Source organism: Pituophis catenifer, unplaced genomic scaffold, assembly GCF_029215685.1.
Source record: "Pituophis catenifer annectens isolate HBS135680 unplaced genomic scaffold, rPitCat1.0.hap2 SCAF_2, whole genome shotgun sequence".
NCBI lineage: Eukaryota > Metazoa > Chordata > Lepidosauria > Squamata > Colubridae > Pituophis > Pituophis catenifer.
The window spans coordinates 297,268,078-297,283,359 of NW_027256882.1; the positions used below are offsets into that span (position 1 = coordinate 297,268,078).

At 53.9% G+C, this 15,282-nt stretch overlaps 1 protein-coding gene across 1 annotated transcript in view; it reads left to right on the plus strand.

Annotated features, from left to right (window-relative positions):
• TLN1 (talin 1) overlaps positions 1–6,217 on the plus strand; it is a 33,504-nt gene extending 27,287 nt beyond the window's left edge. The window contains exons 43-56 of the mRNA XM_070939014.1: positions 330–476; positions 590–756; positions 846–1,029; positions 1,116–1,241; positions 1,383–1,499; positions 1,588–1,773; positions 2,023–2,130; positions 2,669–2,774; positions 3,097–3,221; positions 3,621–3,746; positions 3,843–3,905; positions 4,255–4,437; positions 4,852–4,980; positions 5,065–6,217. Of these exons, the coding sequence (XP_070795115.1) occupies positions 330–476; positions 590–756; positions 846–1,029; positions 1,116–1,241; positions 1,383–1,499; positions 1,588–1,773; positions 2,023–2,130; positions 2,669–2,774; positions 3,097–3,221; positions 3,621–3,746; positions 3,843–3,905; positions 4,255–4,437; positions 4,852–4,980; positions 5,065–5,196 (1,899 nt within the window). The 3' untranslated portion in view covers positions 5,197–6,217. The remainder of the gene's footprint in view (positions 1–329; positions 477–589; positions 757–845; positions 1,030–1,115; positions 1,242–1,382; positions 1,500–1,587; positions 1,774–2,022; positions 2,131–2,668; positions 2,775–3,096; positions 3,222–3,620; positions 3,747–3,842; positions 3,906–4,254; positions 4,438–4,851; positions 4,981–5,064) is intronic.
• The last annotated feature ends 9,065 nt before the right edge of the window (positions 6,218–15,282 follow it).

Genomic DNA, 15,282 nt, shown 5'->3' on the forward strand with positions numbered 1-15,282 from the left:
ACCCTGGCAACAGAGAGTAGTGCGCCAGGCAGGTCGATTTCCTGGGGTGGTGGGAAGGGGGCAGGCTGGCCCAGTTCTGCATCTGTCTCGAGAAAGCTGCCCTGTCTCCCTGGGAGTCGGTTGCCCCTGTTCCTAGCCTGGCTTGACAGGCATAAAAGCCGAGAGCAAGGTAGATATTGGGGCCCCTTTGTCAGTGGTGAGTCGGATAGCTCCAAAGTGGGTTTGTGGAAAAGGCGCATACCACATCCCCCCCTGTCCCCCCTAGAAGGGTTCCAAGGCAGAGCTGGCAGCCAGTGAGGTGCTTTCTTGAATTCCATGCTCCCATCCAGATTGGCGCCCACATTAAGAACAGAGTGCAGGAACTGGGCCATGGCTGTGCTGCTCTTGTGACCAACGCTGGAGCCCTCCAGTGCAGCCCCAGCGATGCCTACACCAAGAAGGAGTTGATTGAATGCGCCCGCAAGGTTTCTGAGAAGGTGACTCCAGCCGGGAGTGGAAGAGCCCCCCTCGTGCCTACCCCCCACCTAGGTGCGTATTGGGGATTGGACCCACAGACCATAGCGGATGTCCTGCCTTTGCTCCCCTGCAGGTTTCACATGTGCTGGCAGCCCTTCAGGCTGGCAACAGGGGCACCCAGGCATGCATCACCGCAGCCAGTGCCGTGTCAGGCATCATTGCAGATCTGGACACCACCATCATGTTTGCCACCGCTGGAACCCTCAACCGGGAGAATGCGGAAACCTTCGCTGACCACAGGTTGTGGCTCCTGTGGGCTGGTGGGCGGGAGCTCCTTGATGCCATCACGTCTGTCTCCAGTGGGCTGTGACGGGCTCTTTCCTTGGCAGGGAAGGTATCTTGAAGACAGCCAAAGCGCTGGTGGAAGACACCAAAGTGCTGGTGCAGAACGCCACTGCGAGCCAAGAGAAATTAGCCCAAGCTGCGCAGTCTTCGGTGACGACCATTACACGCCTGGCAGAGGTGGTGAAGCTGGGCGCTGCCAGTTTGGGCTCTGAGGACCCCGAGACTCAGGTCAGGATCGCAGCCACAGGTGGCTGGCAGGTATGCCTGTGCGGGTCCCGGCTGCTGTGCCTCATCCTGCCCTCCTCTGTGCCCAGGTGGTCCTGATCAATGCAGTCAAGGACGTCGCTAAAGCCCTGGGAGACCTGATCAGTGCTACCAAAGCTGCCGCTGGCAAGTCTGGGGATGATCCTGCCGTATACCAGCTGAAGAACTCAGCGAAGGTCAGGGCGGAGCAAGGTGGCGGCTGAGGGTGGGCCCGGCGGAGTCCTCCTGCTTGTGAGGAGAAGAGGTGGGGCACCACATGAGACACACAGGAGATGGCCAGCTGGTCCTTGAACAGCTCTTTGGCTGGTTGTCAGCAGGTGATGGTCACCAACGTCACGTCGCTCTTGAAGACCGTCAAAGCTGTGGAGGACGAGGCCACCAAGGGGACACGGGCACTAGAGGCCACCATCGAACACATTCGGCAGGAGTTGGCGGTGAGGGTTGGTCCCCCTGCTCCCCATAAACACTGGCTGACTACCCGGCCTCTCAGGCTAACTCCTCTTCCTCCTCCTCCTCCTCCAGGTGTTCTGCTCCCAGGTGCCCCCCGCCAAGACCTCTACGCCAGAAGACTTCATTCGCATGACAAAAGGCATCACCATGGCAACAGCCAAGGCGGTGGCAGCCGGCAACTCATGCCGGCAGGAAGATGTGATCGCCACAGCCAACCTGAGCCGTCGTGCCATTGCGGACATGCTACGCTCTTGTAAGGTGGGCCCTGTGGTCATTTCTCAGGAGGGGACACGGTCAGGAGCAGTGGGGTGTTCGGAGAGGAGGAAGGCGTCTGATCATGCAGTCATTGGACAAGCAACCTGGTGGGGTGGCAGGGGCACTCCCTCAAACGAGGCTCTTGCAACTCTCCTCCAGGAAGCAGAAGCTGTGGCTGGGCAGCTCGGGGGGTGGAGGGCAGGCCCCTCCTTTCTGTGTTGGGCTGGCAATCATCTGTCCGTCTCTTTCCAGGAAGCTGCATGCCATCCAGATGTGGGCAGTGAGGTGCGGCACCGAGCCCTGCGCTTTGGCAAGGAGTGTGCTAGCGGCTACCTGGAGCTTCTGGAACACGTCCTCGTGGTAGGTACCATCCCTCCCCAATCCCGCCGCCAAATAGCGTGTCCCTTCTTCCCTCCCCCACTTTCCTTGACCCAGCCGGTGAGTGTGGCATGCACTGTATGTGAGGGTGTGACCACGGGAGGGAGGGGGACTAGGGCTTGGCCCTAGGGGTGCCCAAGGATGACTGCCTTCCCCCGCGTGGTGAAACGTTAAGCCACCAGCCTTGTGGGGTGCTGGACAATTCTAACTGGCAGAAGCAGCCCCCACATGCAGAGAGGTTAACCTTCATCTAGGTCCATCTCCCTGCCCGGCCAGGCTGCCCAGGGCAGAGGAAGCACCCGTCCTGTGAGTTGGGGAAGCCCCATGGGAAAGGGGGAAGGGCGCTGGGAGGCCCCTGTGATCCGGCTGCTTGGACACCCAACTGGCTTCCCCAGCTCTTCTGGGCAAATCCAGATCTTCCTCCCTTTCCTCTTGACTTCCCTGCTCCCTTTCGTCCCTGGTAGCGGTGGGCTCCGGTGGGCCCTGAGGGTGCCCAGCATGATTCCTCCCCCTTCCTCAGATCCTGCAGAAGCCCAGCCACGACCTGAAGCAGCAGCTGGCTGGCTACTCCAAGCGGGTAGCTGGCTCTGTCACGGAGCTCATCCAAGCAGCCGAAGCCATGAAAGGTAGGCGGGGAGGCCTGGGACTGCCCGCCCCTCCTCCTCCTCGCAGGGCATTGGGCCTCCATCCAGACTGCCCGTCTCTACTTTTTTGGATTTGTTCAATTGTTGAGTGGTGGGTCCATCCAATAGGCTGCACTTGCACAACGTAATGGGAGAGGAGAGGGGGGAGAGACCCAGTCAGCCATGCGGTGTGAATGCCGTGGGGCCCTGCACTTAAAAAAAGGACGGCGCTTTTCAGCAAGGGCAGCCTTCATGGAAGGAGAGTCGGGAATTGGGGCATCGCCTGGGGCAGCTCTGGACCCCTGTGCTCTCTTGTCTCCCACAGGGACCGAGTGGGTGGACCCTGAGGACCCCACGGTCATTGCCGAAAACGAGCTGTTGGGGGCAGCCGCTGCAATCGAGGCTGCAGCAAAGAAGCTGGAGCAGTTGAAGCCACGAGCCAAGCCCAAGGTGGGCTCCCATCCCTAGCACCACACGAGAGTCGCTACCAGCTGAGCTCTGCCCCTTCCATGACGCCCGGTGGGAGGAAGTGGGGAGGGCCCCACTCGCTGCACCAGAACTGCTGGGTCCAGGAACAGCCTGGGCAGCCCCCTTGCAGACCCACATCGCAGGGGGCCTAAGGAGGACTCCGGCCACAGCTTACCCCCCCCTGGGATGACATGGCCCTGTGCCAGCCGGGCTTCCTCCATCCCGAGCAGAGCCAGTCTGGGGCTTTTTCATGCCCGTTTCGAACACAAGGGGGGAGCAGAAGCACTCCGTCTGGCTCAGAGCCCCAGTCGTTACTCCCCAGGGAAATGTTTTCTGGTGAGGAAGGCCTCCTCCCTCATTAATGGTCCCCTCCCTCTCAAGCAAGCAGATGAGAGCCTCAACTTTGAAGAGCAGATCTTGGAGGCAGCCAAGTCCATTGCTGCGGCCACCAGTGCTTTGGTGAAGGCGGCCTCTGCGGCCCAGAGGGAGTTGGTGGCCCAAGGCAAGGTGAGTGAGTGGGGGGAGGGTGGGCTGGGCAGGAAGCCCTCGAGTCTGGTCTGGAGCTGACTACCCCATCTCTCTGCCTCTCTCTTTCTCTGCCAGGTGGGCGCTATCCCAGCCAACGCCCTGGATGACGGACAGTGGTCTCAAGGCCTCATTTCAGCTGTGAGTGTGGAGGGGGCTGGGGGGTGGCTGTCCACTCACCGGAAAGAGGCTCTTCTTGCTTAGAATGACGTCCTTTCATTACAGAGGGAGGCCTCTCCCACACCCATTGTCCACTCTCTCTGGTGTGGGCAGGGGAGCTCTTTTGCCCTAACCCAAGACCCCAAGCTCCTCCCCAGCCATCCTGCAGAGCCATGTCAATCAGAGAAGGGAAAGCTCGGGCAGAAATGGGGCTCCCTAGGCCACGGCATCCTGGGCTCTTGGGGGCTTGGTCTGTGTGGGCCCTTTGTGGCAAGTGGCGGCCACAACGTCCACTTCACTCTTTGCTCACCTCCCTCCTCCTTCTGCCAAGGCCCGGATGGTGGCTGCTGCCACCAACAACCTCTGTGAAGCCGCCAATGCAGCGGTCCAAGGCCACGCCAGTGAAGAGAAGCTCATCTCCTCAGCTAAGCAGGTGGCAGCCTCCACGGCACAGCTCCTGGTGGCGTGCAAGGTGAAGGCAGACCAGGACTCTGAGGCAATGAAGCGCCTGCAGGTGAGGAGAGCAGAGGCGGCAGAGGGTCTGAGGGAGCTGCCCTTCTTCCTCCCATGGATGGAGGACTTGAAGGAGGCGGGCCCGCCTTCCCCATTGGTCCCAGTGGCCGCTGTCGACCTTTCTTGGGTCCAGTTCGGGCCCTGGTGGATTCAGTCAGGGCCACCTTTCCTTGGGCCAGCTGGGTCCGGGTCTCCATACAGCACACTGGCTCCAGGGCCCGGGCAGCCCTGCTGCTGGAGGCGAGGGGAGTGCCTCAACTGCCCAGCCCTTGCCAGCCAGACCGGCTCCACCACCAGAGGCAGCAATCGGCTGGAAGGTTCCCCGGGGGGTCAGGGCCCTGTGTAAGGGGTCTGCAGGCACAGGGTGACCGAGGCTGCCCTGGTGGGTAACCCCCTTCCCTTCCGAATCTGCCAGGCGGCCGGCAACGCAGTCAAGAGGGCCTCAGACAACCTGGTGAAGGCAGCACAGAAGGCTGCGGCCTTCGAGGACGAGGAGAACGCAACAGTGGTAGTGAAGGAGCGGATGGTCGGGGGGATTGCACAGGTAAGGGTTTCCCCCCCCGGAGGGGCTGGAACAGAGCCAAAGGAGCTTCCCCCGAGGTGACTTCTGCCACTTCCTTCTCCTCAGATCATCGCTGCCCAGGAAGAGATGTTGCGCAAAGAGCGGGAACTGGAGGAGGCGCGGAAGAAGCTGGCTATGATCCGGCAGCAACAGTACAAGTTCCTCCCCTCCGAGCTGCGGGACGAAGGGCAGAACTGAGCTGCCCCAAGGCCGGACCCCAAGCAAGGACAGCCCTCCTCATAGCCGGGCCCCGGGGCCCTTGCCGCCAGGCCCACTGCTTCTGCGCGAGCCCCAAAGCCCCTTCATGCCATACTCTGGACTGCCTTCCTGGGCTGCCCGTCCTGGGAGCTTTCCCTGTGCCTTGGCTGCTTGCTCAGCCTGATTGTTTTGAGGGCCGTGGAGCCCCCATGGGGCTGTGCAATCTGGGGGGACCACGGGCTCTGCCCACCCCTCCTACCCTCTGCCTCTGAGCATTTTGCCTTAAGGGCGGGTGCTGGCCCGTGGCCAAAGGGCTGGCTCTGCCCTTTATTCCCAAGTGCCTGCCAGACCCCACAGCCCTCCAATGTCGCCTGGCTCCCCCCACATCCTGAGCCTCCTTCCTCTGTGGCAGGAGCCCCTCTCCTGCACAAGCTCCCAAGCGTTGTGTGCTTCACCACATCTGGGGACCATTCACAAGCTGAGGCTTCTCACCTTTGTACTTTTGATACATCCATAAGGCAGGAAACCCAGGGTTGGGAAGTGGGAGGGAGAGGGGTCTGCTTCCAAGCCCCTCGGGCTGTCTGGAAAGGGCTGGTCTGCAATAAACTGGTTTCTCTGCTCTTCTGACTCTCTACACCCTCCTTTGTGGCCAGCAGCAGCTCCCACCATTGGAGCTGTGAGAAACGGTGCTCCGGGGAAACAGCCCCAGCTCGTGTGGAAGGAATCCACATTGCATGGCCCCAGTGGCCTTTCCAGCTTTCGAGAGTAGGCCACTCCTAGCCATGCTGCTTGGTGTGGGATTCTTCCCTCTCCCCTAGAGAAGAGTCCCACACCTGCTTGCCAGCTCCCAATGTCGGCTCCTAGGGGCAGACCCACACCTCCGCAGCAGCCTCCACCCCTTCCAAGTTCCCAGAAGACTGGCCCTCTTGCTGGCTAGGAAGACCGTTATAGAGGGTCCCAAAGGAGCCCATCCTTGCTCGGCTGCCCCCTTCCCACACGTGGATGTCAGGGCTGTGCCAGGCTCCTGCCAATCTTCCCAGTAGGCGTCTAGGCGCGGCACTCTCTGCAGTGCTTCCAGCGACTTCCTGTGATAGCAGTCTATCCCTGGCAGTGGGTGCTCTGATCTGGCACGGGAAGAGTGGCAGGCCTGGGCTGGGGGAGAGGGGCAGGAGGGGAGTGCTGCCATCACCCACAAGCGAGAGAGGAGGGGTCTTGCTGATTCCTGCCCTGCCTGGAGCCTTGGTGAACGCTTCTCTCCTGGGTGTGTTTCCTTTCCCTTGTGAATGGCACAATCCTACTCTAGCGTGGGGAGGGGGGTAAAGGCAGAGATGAATCCTCAGCTTCTTCTGCCTGGGGGTGCTCCCTTCAGCTGCTCCCCACAAGCGGCCAAAGGAAGAGTCAGGGCCCGGACATGGCTTCCTTCTCAAGCAGGCATCACTGGAACTGGCCAGCCTCTACCAGAGCCAGGAACCAGCACCTGCGAGGTTCAGCCTTCAGCTCCCCCTTTGCCACTCGGCCCCTTCCTGAGCCTGGGGAGCGGCTTCTGGCCAGCTGGCTTAAGCAGCACCGGTGAGAATGGGCCGAGGGGCAGATTTCTCAGTGGGTGGGGTCCGCAGGGGCTCTTCCCTTGGAGAAGAAGATGCAGCCCCTCTTACTGAGGAAGCACCCCTGGCCACTGGGGAGCAGGCAATGTGTGTCCCAGAGAATGGTGCGATATGTGGGGGCTGCAGGCTTTGCTCCCATGGCTCCCCAGGTGGGTTGTGGGGCTTCCTTTCCTGAGGGGGCAGGAGTTGTGGTTCTGAAGGTGGGCGCTGCTCTGCATCCTGCCAACCTGCGAAGACCCCAAAGTCAGGGATGGCAGCAGAGAAGCATTCCTGCTGCTCGTAAAGGAGGGTCACCGACCTGATCCTCAGTCGGATGTGCATGGTGCCCCTAAATCCGCCACCCCTGGAGGAACTCTGCTGCCAATCCTGCTGCGACGGGAGGGGGGGGCATCCAGATTTCAGGCGGATTCAGCCTGCGTTTTGCCATTTCCTAGGAACCCCCACCCATCTTTGTTATTGCACCAGTTCCAGGCTATGGAAGCTGCCCCACCATCTGCCGAAGAGCCAAGCACCCTGAGCAGGAATCGGCCTGTGCAAGAGGCCACGTTCTTGGCAAGTGGCCCCTAATCCCCGGCTGCCTGCCCAGAGCCAGAAATAGCCCACTGGGGTGATTTGATGGACAGGGATCAAGGAAGGCCTTCCTGATCCCCACCTGCTCCATGCCCATCACACCAGTGGGAGTGAGCCAGCAGGCACCCTGCCCCACATCCTCGGGCTGCCCAGAGGGAGGGATGTGCTGTGCCTCCCTGCACCTGCTGAATGAGCTATTCCTGGCTGGAGGAGGGCATGCTCACACAGCAGCTTGGCTGCAAAAGAGAGCCAAAACACCCTTTCCGTTCATTCAGCAGCCAATCTTTTGTACCAACATGGCCGCCAAATTGTTCCCCACCCTGGTTAAGCCATAAACTAAAAATGAGGGATCTGCCAGGAGTGCTGTGTGTTGCAAGGTAGGTACTGCTTTATTATTAATTGCAGTTACCGCCCACCCTATGCAGAAAGGGAACTTGACTAGTGCATGCTGCATGGAGCTCGGTGGCAAGTGCCTGGAGACCCTGCCCTCCAACAAGGGGAAGCCCTGAAGAAGAGCCACCAGTGGTGAAAAGCCCCCTGCAGGTGTCCCACCTGGACACCTTGGAGGCTGCAGCACAACCTAAGATGGTACCTAGAAAGCCATTGGCTGCCAGCATGGATGTGTAAGGTGTAATTTCACCTAACGGAACCTCACAGGTTGTATAAATTGGCATAAAGCAGGTTTTCAAAAGGGTTTCTCCAAATAGAAAAAGTTTTTTAGAAGCAATCCAGCAGAAAAGGAGAATGAATGCCCCCCCCCCCGCTCTTGTATTACTGGTAGCAGTTCCAACCCAGCATCCACTCCTATATGAAATCAGGGTTTTGCGTGCCAAGCAGGCAGAAATATGGAAACCTGAAGAGAAGTTTATCAATTGAAAACTTGCTCATCTCTTCCAAGTATCAGGGCCTTCCAGGGCCAAACAGAAGTTATGCACAATTCAGTGAGGTCAGAAAAAAGAAGCCATGGTTCCCTAGTGTTACCTCTGCTCTCCCTGATCCCCTAGTAAAGGAAGCCACAGAGCCATGGAAGCAAGGGAGGGAGGGAGCAAGGGGCAAGCAGGATAACCCAGGAGCTGCTGTTCTTTGGACTCGGGGAGTATGCCCTCCATCCCTAGGCCATGAGATGAAAATGGGTGCCCATAGTTTCTTGGATGCAAAACTCCAATGGCTGCTGCAGGATTAAGGGAATGCCTCCTCAGTCATCACGTAGTCTGCTAGCTCTCACCAGATCAGCTTCAAGATGGCTGCAGCAAGAGGTGTTCACACACTTAATGGCTGGCACATGAACTACAATATTCTCAGAATTGACTGGATGAGCAAGTTATTATCCATGCCTCAATTGCAACTCCTTGACCATCACTACCTCGTAGGTGGGAGTCATCTTGAAAAGTATCACAAAATTGCAGTTGGTGCAAAATGCCAGACTGTTAACTTTGCATCAGTTGCCAGTTGCCTATTGGACAGAACTGGTGTTGGCTTTCACTTCTGAAGTTGTTAGTTGCTCAGAACATCATTATCTGAGGGACCACTGCTCCCATCAGGAATCGACTCATATTTTAATATCTGTCCAGTTATTGGCACTTTGGAAGACCAGTCTGGGTTTATTTCATCTGGTATTGAAATAGCTCTTCTCAGTTTATAGAGCCAGCATATCACACCCAACAATCGGGTCCTCATTTTACCAAGCTTGGAGGTGCGGCCAAGGGTGGGAGCCTGAAGGTCCCATTCCGCTTCTTATAGCCCCAGGTATCCTCAAGAAACATTGAACTTTATTGAGCAATACTTTCTAGAACCCATTAACTTCACTTTCCAGAATATCTGACACTAGTCCAGTGATCAAATACCTGGATGCGTCATTGATTAGGGAATCTTTGTTACTCTCTCCTCTTTCATTTATCTAACTCTTGTTTTCTGTCTCTTGGCATGCTCATAAAAGTTTATCTTGCTTTCTGTAAGTTCCTTAAATAAATAACTCATCTCTCTCATTGAATTCTTATCCTCAGTTTCTTGGTGTAACAATTTGTCTGTTCCTGTTCATCCCAGAAATCCGAGGCTTAGTTGGGCAAATGTTTCTCTAGTTCCTTGACTGATGTGATCTCATCCAGCAATGTCTGGCAGCTTTTCCCAGCCATTCTTTTGTTTCAGGTAGGCATGGAAGGGAGTACGAGATTGAGGAAGGGAGGGAGGGAGGGAGATGGCTCTCCCCTGTTATGGCCCCCCTTTTTTTCTTTCCTTGCCAGGGGGGTGCACAGAATGGCAAGATACTTGACTGTCCCAGAGCTAAGGCGACAACACTGTCCTTTCCTGAGCAGCTGCTGCAAGGCAGACCAGAGGACCAGGATTGTAGGCCGAAGGGCTCTGCCAAGAAAAGATCAGAGATAGCAATAGCACTTAGATATATACCACTTTACAGTTCTTTCCAGCCCTCTCTAAGAGGTTTACAGAGTCAGTGTATTGGCCCCAAAAATTTGGGTCCTCATTTTACCCACCTCGGAAGGATGGCAAGGAGAGTCAACCTTGAGGCTGGTGAGATTTGAACTGCCAAATTGCAGGCAGCCAGCAGGAAGCAAAAATAGCCTGCAGTACTGCACTCTAACCACTGCGCCAATGTGGTTGAGATGACACCTCTACGGCTCTGTCATTGCGACTTCCCTCCCTTCTTAAGCCGTTTTGCCTGGTTTCTCCTCCTGCCTGTCTGGATCAGGGGTGTAATGCTACTAGTTTGGGCCAGTTCACTCAAACTGGTAGTAAAAAATGCTACTGATTCGCCGAACCGGTAGTAAAAAAAAAAGGGGGTGGGAAGTTCCGACGATCGCGCGTCACTCAGCTGATTGTCGGAACATTTTTTTTTAAACTTTTTAAGCATTTTTTTACTACTGGTTCGGGCGAATAAGGTAGTAAAAAAATGCTTTAAAAAAGTAAAAAAAAAGGCTCATGATCGCATGGCACAGCTGTGATCATCCGAGCTTTTTTTTTTACTTTTTTAAAGCATTTTTTTACTACCTATTCACCCGAACTGGTAGTAAAAAAATGCTTTAAAAAGGTTTTTAAAAAGGTTACCAAGATCACAGCTGTGCCACGTGATTGTCAGAACCTTTTTTTTGTACTATTTAAAGCATTTTTTTTACTATCGGTTCAGGCGAATAGGTAATAAAAAAGTTTTTTAAAAGGTTCCCAAGATCGTATGCCACAGCTGATTCCTCCCCGCTGTTCTACTTATCTTCCCAAGCCGCATTTTGGTGCATACTGCACGTGTGCATGCAGCACATGTTTGGTGCGAACAATGCATGTGCAACGCATGCACAGCCAGCAAATCAGTAGCAAACAGGTTCAGATTTCCCCACTGGTCTGGATGTGTTCACTTGCCTCATCTACACTGTAAGTCTGTAGAGATTCTCTGTCCTCCAGGTCCTGGTTGTCCCAAAGGTGCTTTTTCAGGAGGGTTTTTTTTTTTTTTTTTGCTTTAATTTATATGCCGCCCTTCTCCGGAGACTCAGGGCGGCTTACAATGCGTTAAACAATAGCCTTCATACTTGCAGTAATTGCAAGCAGCAGATGTTAATAACAGTGCTTTAGTCCACTGTACTACAGGCTCAGTTTTGCTTCTCATCCAAGAAATTTCCATTCCTCACTATCCTGTCAGAGCTGGAGAAGCTTCTTGGATGAGAAGCGAAATGTCTTGAATGAGAAGCAAAACACCTCCTGAAAAAGCACCTTTGAGACAACCAGGACCTGGATGACTGAGAATCTCTATAGACTTTTAGTTATACAATTTGGGATGAGCACCCTTTGAATGGTCTGGGAGTGGAAATGTATTTCCAAAGGAAAAAAAATGCAGACTACAGGAACCATTTGCACCCCTCAGATGGCCCTGAGGACACATATAAACCTCCAAGTGCTTCAATAACCCTCTAAAAGGATGCAAATGATCAGCTGTCTGTAAGGAATATAAATCCTTCCATTCCCCACTATCCTGCCAGAGCTGAAGAAGCTTCTTGGATGAGAAGCAAAATGTCTTCAAAAGAAAAAACAAGAAAGTCCAGTTGCCTCCTGAAAAAGCACCTTTGGGACTCATCTACACTGATGCCACAAATTTCAGTTCAGAGTTTTGCAGGCACTCTGCTTATCACAAATCTCTGTGCCTTCATTACATAATTAGATTACATATTAATGTTAATTAATGTTGTTGGTCTAATAATGTTGCTTGCTTTTGTTATTTTACAAAAAGGGAGTTCATGACCTGAGTTGCAATAAACTTCCACCTGGTCTTCTAAGGTAGGGGAATTCTGGAGCACTCTGATGGGCATAACCCAGCTTTGAATTTCCTGGAATTGTTGGCCCCACAAACCAAGGTTCCTCCATCTTGGAGGGCAATTTCTCCCATTAGCCTCATGGAGATGGTAAAAAGGAATGGGGAGATGACAAGGCCCCTGAGGCACTCAAGGAAGAGAGAGGATCCCTGCAGAACAGCTGCCCCCCACCCCCACCATTCCAACTCTTTGCAGGCAGTCTGGAAGGATATCATGTGATTGAAAGCCACCAAGAAGTCAAGAGGGACCAGGGGGCCTACCACCCCCTCTTCTGATTCCAGGAATCCCCACAAAGACAACCGATGTAATCCTGCTGCTGGATCTAATCCCTGATCTACTGATAAGTCCTGACTCCAGGGGTCCAAATAGCCTCTAGAGCAGGGGTCACCAACCTTTCAGACCTCAGGGACCATTAACCTCATAATTTTAAATCCCACAGACCACTAATATGATCTGCCTAATGACCGGCTGGGTGGGTGGTGGTGGCTAGGTGGTCATGTGACTGGGTGAGTGTGGCTAACTTGATGTGACTCACATCAAGGGGCATCTCACCGACCTCTACTCGCCCCACCCCTCCCAGCCACTCCTCACCTGCCTGCCCAGGCTCCTTAGGGCTCCAACAGGAAGCAGTTGTTGGAGCTAAGCAGCCACCATGAGAAAGAGTTGGCCAAACAGCTGGCTCAGTTCAAACTGGATCTGACCAAGAAGGAGGCTCAGCAGAAGCACCTGACTGAAGACTAGGAGCATAGGCTTTCCAAGCAGAGGGAAGACCTGCGGGAGTGCAAGGCCAGGTACGGGCGCCTGGAGGCTCAGTGGGCTGAGATGGTCAGCCAGTTCCAAGACATGATGCAGTCCCACTGGAACAAGGCTCTCTGGCTCTTCACCACCAGCGGCACTTCTCTCCAGCCTTTGCCCAAAGCTCTGCACCAGGAAGCTAAAGCAGACTCCAAGTTGGAATTTCTGCACCCATCCTACCTGCACATAAAGACCCCGAAGGGGGAGACTCCCTGCAGCAACACAAATATTAATTGCATGTATCCGGCCCAGGGGCCATAGTTTGAGGACCCCTGATTTAGTGCAATATAAAAAATGCAAATAATTTTTCTGCGGACCACCAAAATTTTCTCGCAGATCACCAGTGGTCCACGGACCACCAGTTGGTGCCCGCTGCTCTAGAGCTCTTGACCGCTTTATCCAGATCACTTCTAGAAAAGGAAGGTTGGAGACAGTTCTAAATTCCTCCAAAGCAGGTCAGGTGAAGGCTTCTGCAGGAGTGGGAGCAGAGATGGCGGAAACATCTTTTCACTCCAAGAAGCAGCATTGATCCAACCTCCTGCCACTTCATGGGAGGATTTAACTATGAGGATCTCTCACCAGGAAGCAAAAGAGGTATCTACATTCTCAGGATTCATAGATTAAAAATGAGGCCAGATCACTTCACAACATAAAGCAAGAGGCTTCTCTATTACCACTCTCTAGCTATAGCCCAGCTTCTCTAGAATACAATCAATTCCGGGTGCAATTCTGAATTAAAAATTCAAATGTTCTTTTATTCTAAATGGTTTGACTCCAGATCCACAGATGAACCCCAAGAAGGTGACGATTTATGGCACTAGTGCAAATACAGAGGAATTATTTCTCTATCTCAAGATGACATTTTTCTATCTCAAGATGACCTTACTCTGGACTGCTGAAGGCTGATGGAATGCAAAATTAGTTCTTAAACTGAAAGTTGCTAAATCATCTAGAAGAACTTGGAAGGTGGCTCTGCAGCAGCATACTTCACCCAAGGTGTAACAGCATTCAGGCACATCACAAGCAGGTAAGGTTCTGGAGACAGGCCACAGGTGAGTTGCTCAAGATCAAGAAGAATGTGTGAGTCAGAGGTCAGATTCTGATTCAATGCCCTAAGAGGGGTGCAAGAATGGAACCCATGTCCAGACTGGGAGATGGCGATGGCGGTGGTGGGCTTTTGTGGGATGCATTCAAGAGGAAGCTTAATGTCCAGGTTTTCTGGGGGCTTTCAACAAAATTGTAGTTGATCAGGGAGTTTGATTCCACTTCTAATTTTAGAAATCAAAGATTTTAAGCTTTAAGAAGGATATGCTAATTAATAAGCAAAATTGAAAAGTATTTAGCATACACACATATTTAGATTTAAGATTAGATACGTTATGCTGTCAGTGAAAATACTTATGTTAAATTTCAAAGAGAATATGCATTCCAATTAATTTGGGCATATTTTCGTGAATTAGTCACAGAATAATGTGACCTTCCACTAAACTGTAATGCTGAGCTTTCCTGCATTTTATATTTTGTTTTTTGTTTGTTAATGCAACAAACAAATTTATTCATTTAATTTTTTCTTCAATTTTAATTAATATTGTTAACATTGCTTCCCTTCAAGCACGAAGGCTGCATTTCTACAACACACACAAACCAAGATGAAACCGGATTTGGGGATTATGGTTAAATCAGCACAAGAACCAATCCTGCAATCCATCTCTTTGGAGAGAAGTTGGTTTCAAAGGGAGGGTGAGGCTGACCAGGAAAGCCTCAGGGCCTAAGCCCAAACAAGAGGGCAGAGAGCAACTAGTGGTCAGGGGGCATGGCCATGTGCCAGCACACCTGCAGTGGTTCATCTGCCTGGCCTCAAAGACTCTGGTTGCATGTGGAGCTATGGGAAGAGGGCATGGGATCCTAGTGGTTTTTCTGGGCCTCAGAAGACTAGGAACTATGGGTTGGGGCAAAGCCAGTGCTGAGGCCCCCCAAAGGGGTTCATCCATCTGGGGTTCCTTGCAGTGAGGCGGAAGAAGAGAGACTTCACCGCCTGGTGTGGGGCTGGAGGGCTTGTCCTGACTTCCTTCCTTATGACTCTGTTTCTAAAAGGCTCAGGTGCCCCTCATTGAGCTGGAGTCTGGGGGGAGGCCCTGGGACAGCCAATCAGCAACCAAGCAGCTCTGCCAGGGCTGGAAAAGCCATTCTCATCTAAGCAATCTGCCCAGCACTCCCCTCCCCCATGGGCCTAGGGAGTCCCATAGCAAAGCGGCCAGATTGACAGGCACCCTCTGACTCATGGGTAACCGTAAGAAAGGGGCTGTGCTGGATATGAGGCTTGCCTGTGCCACCCAACTAGGAGAGAGCTGGGGCCTCTAGGGGACTACCACTGGGTCTGTGGTTCTGCCCATCCTTTCCTTGGAGAGGAGCCCCCCCCCATCAACAGCTGTACCACAAGGCCTGTGCACGGGTCTCTCAGCCTTTCTTGTGGGAAAAAAAGGAGTGAGGGGCATGAAAGGCCTCCAACTTGTCCCTTCCTGGTCCCCACACCTAGCCCCAAGCAGCCTACTGGCCTGCTCCTCTCTGATGCACCGAGACTGAGGCCAGGCCTCCCCTTGCGCCTGGCCATGGCACAGCATTTGTCTGCCTTGTCCCCATCAGGGTGGCAGCCCACCAGCATACCCTTCCCATTATTCCAACACCTGCCTTGCCTCTTCAGCCCTCTCTGGACTAGCAGAAGGCCATAGCAGCATGGTCCCGCTGCCAGCTCCTACCCCTTGCCCCTTCCCCCCTCCCCCCCTTACTGCCAATCCCCTTTTCCTACC